Source organism: Canis lupus, chromosome 2 (genome assembly GCF_003254725.2).
Source record: "Canis lupus dingo isolate Sandy chromosome 2, ASM325472v2, whole genome shotgun sequence".
Lineage (NCBI taxonomy): Eukaryota > Metazoa > Chordata > Mammalia > Carnivora > Canidae > Canis > Canis lupus.
The window spans coordinates 76,082,004-76,090,757 of record NC_064244.1 but is presented as its reverse complement, the minus strand read 5'-3'; the positions used below and the strand labels follow the sequence as shown (position 1 = coordinate 76,090,757).

General features: G+C 62.4%; 1 protein-coding gene across 15 annotated transcripts in view; it reads right to left on the bottom strand.

Moving 5' to 3' along the window:
* Positions 1-1,514: 1,514 nt before the first annotated feature.
* The window catches only part of LOC112659979 (RAP1 GTPase activating protein), a 64,030-nt gene continuing 56,790 nt past the window's right edge, over positions 1,515-8,754 (bottom strand). For 5 of the 15 annotated variants that reach the window (XR_004813656.2, XR_003136629.3, XR_004813651.2 and 2 more), the window contains 8 exons: positions 8,566-8,643; positions 7,560-7,669; positions 6,484-6,639; positions 4,807-4,930; positions 3,751-3,853; positions 3,276-3,410; positions 2,949-2,990; positions 1,515-2,544 (listed from right to left, as the gene is read on the bottom strand). Coding sequence is in view for 5 of the 15 variants with exons in the window: in XM_035713139.2 (XP_035569032.1) it covers positions 2,982-2,990; positions 3,276-3,379; positions 3,751-3,853; positions 4,807-4,930; positions 6,484-6,639; positions 7,560-7,669; positions 8,566-8,643 (684 nt within the window). In the remaining 10 variants the exon portion in view is untranslated. The remainder of the gene's footprint in view (positions 2,545-2,948; positions 2,991-3,275; positions 3,411-3,750; positions 3,854-4,806; positions 4,931-6,483; positions 6,640-7,559; positions 7,670-8,565; positions 8,644-8,754) is intronic. The other 10 variants (XR_004813652.2, XM_035713139.2, XM_035713140.2 and 7 more) reach the window with 10 other exon arrangements.

Here is an 8,754-nt window from a genome sequence, read left to right as displayed (position 1 = left end):
GCGGGAGGAGACAGGGCAGGAGCCCGAGGGGAGACGAAGACAAGAGGAAGGGGGCGCATTCGGGCTCGCAGACCCGACAGGGTGGGGGGGGCTGCGCAGGGGAGGGGGACGACTGGTGGGGGACCGCGGAGCCGGGCAGCCCGGAGCCAGACCGGGTGGGTGGGGTTAGGGACGGGGTGTGAGTCACCGCCCCTGGGTGGCCCCAGACAGCCTAGCGCCAAGGTCAGGAAAAGCAGGGCAGCCCCGGGGTGCGCTCACCACGGTCCTGGGGAGGCCAGGGCATGTGCCCACCCCAAGCTGCTCTCCCCCCTGCACTCCTACCTCAGAGGGGGGCTGCCTCACCCCGTCCCGGGGCTGGACCCCCCTCAGCCCCACACCCAGATGCCCCCCTCCCGCCTTCCTTCCAGGCCTGCCCACTGTCCTCCTTGACCCTCCCCTCCCTGCCGACGCTGCCCCGCTGCTCTCCACCAGCAACCCCAGCTTCTCTCAATGGCAGTCTGGGTTTCAAGTCCTCTGGGCCCCTTGGTCCGGCATTCAAGGCCACGTGGCCTCTGGCCTCATCGCCACCCTGTCACTTCCCATCACCCAGAGCTGTGGGCGGGCGCCTGCGCGGCTCAGGTCAGGATTTCCGCTCACGATCCCAGGGTCCTGAGATGGAGCCTCGGTCTGCTCTCCACGGGGAGTCCGCTTGGGATCCCCTCTCCTCCTCCCTCTGCCGCTCCGGCTCCTGCACACACACACACTCTCAGTACAGAAAGAAAATCTTTAAAACAAAAACAACTGTTTGCTACCTTCCCAGTTCCAGGGCCCCCCACCCCCCCGCACGTTTGCACCTGCAGTTCCCCGCCCCAGGGACACTTTCCTAGGCCTTTCCAGGATGCTCAGGCACCAGTGCTGTGGAGCCTCCTCCATGTGTCCCTCACCCAGGCCGGACCCCGGTTTGTGCACGCCCTGGTCACGCCGTACTCTACTGTGACTGCCCAGCTCCCGAGCCCCTTCCCTGGCCCCCATCTGCCCCTGGTAAGCGATCCCTTGGCGCCCCCTGCTGGCCACATCGAGGACATCCTTGGGCTTCGCTGAGCAACAGAACCGAGGGGAAGCCCGTCCTGAGCCCCCTCCGAGTGCCAGACCCTGGGCCAGGTGTTTCATATCCACCGGCCTCATGAACCCTCATCACAAACCCCTGCGAGAGATACGGCCGCTCCCGTTTCACAGAAGTGGAAGCTGTGACTCGAGCTTCTCAAGGCCACCCAGCTAGGAAGGGATGGCGCCAGGACTGCAACCCACGTCGGCCCCAGAGCTGTCTTCTTCCCCTTCCCCTCCCGAGGGAGAAGGGGAACAGGGTGCAGCGAAGGGCAGCACGCGGGGGAGGAAGCACGGCTGGCGGTCACAGGACCCGTGGCCCGGCCGTGGAGGTCCCCCCGAGCCCAGCAGCTCCGAAGGGTGGGTGAGGGGGCCGGGCAGGCCTGGAGTCGGTCTGGCAGGGTTCACGCAGAGCCAGGCCCAACTCGGGGTACAATAGCGATAAATAGAATTTATTTTGTACAACTGTTACCAACATACACACAGCCACGGGGGCTTCCAAAATGGGTGTTGGGGCCGGAAGGCTGGCCTTTGGCATGGTGCCTAAAAAGTGTGGACAGACACACACAAGGATGTGGGCTCACAGCAGCTGTGCCTGGCTGCCCCCTCCATGGGAGTTGGGGGAGGGCGCAGCGGCGAGGCCCGTAACTCTAGGCCAGCTGAGACCCCTCGACCTGGAGTGCCCAGAGCATGGGATGGCAGGGGTTAAGCTGGGTGCTGGCTGAGAAGCCAGGGAGGCCCCCTTCCCCCTAAGGGGGGCACTTGTCTGTCAGGTGGAGGCAGTAGACAGGGCATCGGCAGGTCTGTGGTGAGCTTGAGGGTCCACGAGGGGTAACGGGCATAGCCAGCTCCCAGCCCCTCAGCCCAGCCCCAGGGAACCCAAGAAGCAAGGGTGGGCAATGGGGGCCCCCTAGGAGGAAAACCTCCCATTCTGGGGCAGGTGCATGGAATCACAGTCTTCAGCGACCTCTGAAATAATCTCGTCCATTTGCAGCAGAGGTGCCCAGAGAGGGACAGTGACTTGCCCACGGTCACAGAGCAGAAACCAAATTGGAAGCCAGGACTCAGGATTCCCAGCCCAGTGCTCATTCCACCATTTTCACATCTCACTGCCTCCACGGTAGGCTCTGTACGCACTGAGATATCTCAAACCTCCCCTCCCACCTTGCTCCCCATGAGTCCAGAGGGGCACCGGGGTGTGATGAAGGGCCCGGAGTGGGGGCAAGCCAGGCTGGAGTTCTGCTTCAACGGAACACTGCCTGCCCCAGCCTCGGGGGTGGGGATGATGCCAGCAGCTTCCCCCTCCCAGGTCTGGATGGCTCCGCCCCGCAGAGACAGCCCAGATGGGTGGCCAAGGTGGGGGCAGGGGGCAGCCCACAGGCTGGTGCTGGCCTTGGGGGCAGAGGTCCTAGCCACCTGGACTTGACACGGCATCTTCACCTTGTGCTTCTGCGGCCTCATCTGCAGGTAGAGGGGGGTGAACAGACGGAGAAGCAGGGGGACACGAGAGGGAGTGGCCCACCCTGGAGTTCCCCACCGGGGTGTTTCTATCCCACTGGGAATCCCCCGGGCCCCTTCCTCCCAGCAATTCCCAAGTCCCTTGCAGGCTCCCCGGAACCCTCCCAGCACCTATTGGCCCCACTGCACCGATAAGGAAACTGCATCTCAGAGAGAGGCCAGTGAGCTCCCCGAGTCCCCCAGCATCTGAGTGGCAGAGGATTCGAATCCAAATTCACAGCTCTTAGCTCGGGGCAATGACAGAGGAACAGGGAGGAGCCACCCCGCCACCCCACCCCCTGGTCCTGCCCACTCCCGCCCTCGCCCACCCTCTCCCCACCAAACAGGAGCTGAGGATTGGTTCTGACCTGCTCAGTTTCTCCTTCAGAGAGGGGGCCTGGCTAACAGCCCTGCAGAGACAGAGTGACCAGAGGCAGGTGACAGATGACATGGGGCAGGAGAGACGGGCAAGCAGAAGACACCGGTTGTGCCCGGGCCAGATGAACCCAACCCCTCCTGGCTTCAGGGGGCCTCCTGATCTGGCACCCACCCCTGGTCCCTGTGGACACCTCGTCCCCTTTCCCTGACACCTAACACCTCCTGGGCAAGCGGTCCCACAAGGCAGCTTCTAGGCTGGCCACATCCGCCTTGGCCTCCTCCCTCCCCCCCCCTCCACCCCCAGCAGCTGCGCTTACCAGCTGGGGTGTGTGCTGTTCAGATGCTTCCAGCTGGATCTTGATCTCGGGACACGCAGGGTCCCCCGACTTGCCGGCGTCGGGATGGGGTGACCGCGAGGGGCCTGGGGAAGGGGGCAGGAGGGAGCCACCTCACTGGCCGCGGGGAGGCCCCAGGGAGACGGACACATGGATGGGTGGTAGGCACTGGTGCCCCACAACCCTGCAGAGTCCCTCCCTCAGGGAACCCCACCTTTAACTCCCTTCTTTACCACCACCACCACCCCATCATCCCCCAAGACCCTTCCAGAAGCTATCAGCCCTCAACCTTCTTAGGCTAGATAATGACCCACCCACTGTCTCCAATGTCAGTGGCAGTCCCGTCACACACCCACTGCCTGGGGCCTGAGAGGTGGTCTCGACCCTCTGTGCCTATGCCTGTTCCCCTCCCGCCACAAGCCTGGCCTGGCAGGGGAAGCCGCCTGTGGCCTGGTACCTGGGGAACTGCCCCCACTTGTGGTGCTGACACTGTCCTCCAGCCACGTGCTATAGATGAAGGAGTCCCGCTTGTGGGGTGTCCCCGAGGACGAGACGCTCTCCTGGGGGTGGGGGAAGAGACAAAGGGAGGTTAGCCCCCATCCATGGCACCGCTGGGCTCCCCTCCCATCTCCCAGCCTCCTCCATTTGCTGCACCCCACAACCCCTCACCCTGGCCGCCCCCCAGCAATGTCTGCCCCAGAAGACCATGGGAGGACAGGGTGGGAGCAGGCACAGACCCAGGCATACAGCACAGCCTCCCATTCATTCATTCATTCATTCAGCCAACGTTCACCGATGCTTTCCCGGCCAAGCCAGTGAGAGAAACCAGGCAGGGTCCCTGCCCTCGGTCTAGGAGGTGAGACAGGCTGTGGAGAGACCACTGGGATCCCAGACTCTAAGCCCCATCGGGCAGGGCCTTGGTCCGCCTCGTTCCCTGCTGCACCTGCAGCACGTGGAAGCGGGCGTGGCAAGGTTTGCTGAATGAAGAATGACACAAGGGTGCGAAGGGCAACACCTCGGGGGTCCGTGAGAGCATGGAAGTGGGGGTTCCCAACCTACCCTAGCTATAGAATCAGGGAAGGCTTTCAGGAGGAGGTGATGTGAGGCTGAGCAGAGAAGGATAAGGAGGAGTCAGTCAGACAAAGGGGCAAAGAGGAGGCAGGCAGAGTGTTCCAGACAGAGGAGACGGCAAGTGCCAAGGCCCAGAGGTGGGGTAAGCCTGGTGTGTTGAGGGGACTGCAGAGAAGCCCAGAACGACCGAAGCGGTAAGAGATGAGGCTGGGGAGGCACCAGATCTTCAACGGTCTGAGACGGGGCTCTCTGTGAGCGACGCTGGGGAGCCACGGAGGGCTTCGGAGTAAGGGAGGGGTAGTCTGCAGTACTCCTTTGCGGCGGAGTCCCCCGATCTCATCTCAGCCACACCAGGCTCATGCTTCTGCCCCGAGTATCTACAGGGACCGAGGAGCCGCCCTCCGGGCCGCTGGAGAGCACCAGGGGCCCCTGGGCCTCTCACCAGGCCTGTGTCGTCCGCATCCACGCCCTCGGTCTCCTCCACCACGCTGGCGAAGCTGCTGGCACTGGACGAGGAGCGGGAGAAGTCCTTGAGCACCTCCGCTCTCTGGGCCGCAGTCTCGGCTCTGCCACAGACAGCACCGTCAGCCGGCGTGGGCTCCGGGCACCTCCTGCGCCGAGCCCGGTTCCGGCCCTGCGAGGCCCAGCCTGCAGCCACCCCCGCACCTCTGCAGCCCGGGACAGCTGCCCGGGCCTCGGAGCCTCCCCGCCCTGTCCTTCCTACTGTCCTTCCTACTTCACGGATCCGAGCACACCCTCCCCCGAGCAAAGCCCTCTTGCGGCTCCCCACTGCCCCAGATAAAGTCTCATCTCCTTGGCGAGGTGTTTGGTAATAAGAACTGTTAACCGCAAAAAAAAAAAACAAAAACAAAAACAAAAAAAAACTACGGTCCAGTGTATGTTTGCTCCGTGCCAGGCACTGTTTCAAGTGCTCTGACCTGAGTTATCTCATCGTTATCGTTAACAGGCCCATCTTAGAGATGAGGCAACGGCGAGGCTCAGAGAGGGTGGGCACCCAGCCCAAGGTCACCCAGCCACAGGTGGGAGAACAGGGGTGTGGCCCCAGGCCTTCCAACCCAACCCCACAGCCTACTCTCAACCTTCTCACTTTCACTCCATGCTCAGGACTTCGTGTCTCACTCCTTCCCTCAAATCCCAAAAAGCAAATTCATCTTTCAAAACTCAGCCAAGGATCTCCTCCTCCCTGACTCCTCCTCTCGAGGTGGGAGTGGAGCTCTCCGCTCTGGGTCTGCGAGCCCGCCTCTCCTGCCTCTCTGTTCGCCTGCCTGACTCCTCAGAGGAGCACAGTCTGGGAGTCTAGACCCTCCCAGAGCCAGCGCAGAGGGGGCTGAGCCTCGGCACTTCCATTCTTCCCCACCCCACCTCTTCATGTGGCAACCACAGCCAGGTTTGAAAGCATCACTCCTCTTAACTAAAATCCCAAAGGCTCCTCCCTGGCCCCTCTTAGGATAAAATGCAAAGTTCTCATATGGCTTCTAAAGCCAGGATGGAGCCCCCGCCCACCTCTCTGACCTCATCCCCAGCAGCACCCAGCACATGTCTGCCTGGGCCCAGCCCCTCACTCACTTGGCTCCAACCGCACCACTCTTCTTTCTATCCTTCAAGCATATGCCTCAGGGCCTTTGCACTTGCTGTGCTTTTCATCTGGAGTCTTCTTCCCTTTGCCATGCCAGTCCTAGCAGGCCTGGCTCCTCACTCAGTTCTCAATTTAAGCCTCCCTCATTTCTAGATGTCTTTCTTGAGCACCAACTACCCCCCAACACACACACCCAGTGAGTCCTCATTGCAACCCCTGCTTTGTTGTCCTCTTGCGTCACCATCTAGAAATAGCCCACGTGGTCATGCTACACTGGACTGTCGGCTCCATGGGGCAGGGGCCATGTATGCCCAGCTCACTGATGGATTTGGAGCTTGGCACAGGGCCTGGCATGAATGAAGCTCTCAACGGGTGTGTGTCAAAGGAGGACCTGGGAGAGGGCCCGGGCCTCCCTGATGCCCTGGTGTGGCAGTGCCAATGCTCCCGGGCAGCCCCAGGCCCACACAGGGACTAGAAAGGGTGAGTCCAAGCCCCCTGGCTCGGCGTGCCCCGAACCCCAACCTGTTCTTGGTCGTGGGCATCTCTGGGGAGCTCTGAGTGGATGAGTTCTCCGACTTGGGCTCTTGTGAGACGTGCCCGCTGTCTGGGGTCTTCTGGCCGGCGGGGGGACTCTCCCTGCGGGGCACACGGGGGCAGCAGGGGGATTCAGCACCAGGCCTGGCATTGAGGGTAGAACGAGGCCCAGGTGGTGAGGTCACGGGCGCCTCCTGCCTCGTCCCCATACCCTATATCCTTGGGGGCCAACCCCAGAGCAGTCCCTGCAGCTCCCTGGCTGGCCTGGCCGAGGAAAGGAGCAAGCAGTGTGGGAGCACCTACGTAAGACAGGACACTCTTCAGGTCCTCCCTCCTTATCCCTGTTACAGGTGAGGAAACTGGAGTCCAGAGATGGGAAGGAATCTGCCCAGGGATGCACAGCTAGGTCATGGCAAAGCCAAGCTCTGAATCCAGGCTTCATAGGGTTCTGGGCTCTCGTGGCCATAAGGACAGTACCTCCTCCACTCCTGAGGACTCCGTGCACCTGCCCTGCATCACGCCCTGCACCGCACCTCTCCAGCAGCCCCATGTTCTTATCCTCATTTTCCAGATCGGGACAGTGAGGCTCAGAGAGGTACAGTGACTTTTCCAGGGTCACACAGCCCCAGCGTGGTAGAGACAGGATTCACGTTCAGGAACCATCCTCTGCTTCCCAGGGGCTGTCCTGCTGCTAATATGTGTGCTGCCTGCACCCTGCCCACGCAGGTGCACCCCTGCAGACCCCCACAAAACAGGCCGTAAATCCCAGCTCTGCCTTTCACTGGCAGTGTGACGGGGCAGGCCCCTGAGCCCCCTCACTTACAGCATCTTGACATGCAAAATATGACCCCCTGGCGAGCCAGCAGAACCACCGGCAGAGGAAGGCATCCCACTGAGGTGATGAGCTGGCCCTGGTGCCTGGCACACAGCAGGTACTTGCCTGTACAGCTGTCCCCGGAAAGGGACGGGAGCAGAAAAATGGGTGCTCCCTCCTGCTTGCTTAACCCTGCCGCAGGGGTGGTCAGGGAAGGGTTGGGAGGAGGCAGGGGACCCGCCCCACCCACCTTTTCTCCTGCACCTCCTGTATATTCTCGATACCGATGGCGCTGCTGCGGCGGGAGCCAAACGGGCCCGACTTCTTTCTTGTGGGGCTCTTTCCAGGGACGATCAGTGACTGCAGGGAAAGGCCCCAACTCAGTGCCCACCTGCTCTGGAACAGCCACCGTCCCCCACGTGCCACCTGCCCCACTGCCCCAGGCCCTGAAGCAGAGGCAATGGAATAAGAAAGAATGAGGGCAATGTCCATCTGCAGAGACAGCCTTCTAGGTTCACAGAGAGGGAAACAGGCTTGGGGAGGGCCCAGGCCCCCAACATTACATAGCAGCGCAGGGCCTGGAATCTCAGCCCAGGAGGAAGGCAGCAACCTGAGTGGGCTGCGCTGGGCAGAGGCCTGCAGGCTCAGGGCCGCGGGGCGAGAGTGGACACAGCAACACCAGCCCCTGCCCCACCTGGGAACCTCCAAACTGGCTGGGCGAGATTCCGGCTCCGAAGTTTGAAGGATACCTTCCCTCCCCCCCAGTTTCTAAACATACTAGGGTGGGAAGCCCCAGGCACCAGAAGCATGCCCCCCCACCCAGCTTATCTGGGGAGGCAGGAAGGTGGGCCCCGGGAGGCATGGAGGGCCAGGAACCCCCAGGCCAGTTCACGGTGCGGAGGGGGAGTCAGGGCAGAGGAGGGGATGGCGTTCCATGCAGAACCGGCGATATTGGGGGACGTGCGGCTGGGCATAGGGTCTTTGGGTACCAGATCCTGGCAGGGACTCAGCCAGGGTCCCAAGGGCCAGGGCAGGGCCAGAAGCCCCTGGCGGGGGGCACTGGCTCTGGCACAGGTAGCAGGCCCCAAAGCAGATGCTGGTGCCACCAGAGCTGCCGGCACTCCATCCTGCACACCCCTGGGCCCAGCCCAGGGGCAAGGGGGGGCCACGTCCCCAATATGGCCTCCGTCCCGAGAGCGAGCAGAGAACAGCACGTGCAGGCAGCCTCCAGAGCCGGCGGCCCCGCGGACGACAACCTCTTCCACCGTTCCTATGCCTATGGCACTGCCCCGGCGTCCGAATCTACTCGCGCTTTTCCCAGGAATAAGCAATGACTGGCAAGCAGCAGAGGGCAGGGGCAGAGAGAGAGAGAGAGAGATGGAGGTGGTGGGAGGGGCAGGACAGGGAAAGGGGGAGGACAGAGGGACAGACAGAAACAAAGCCCG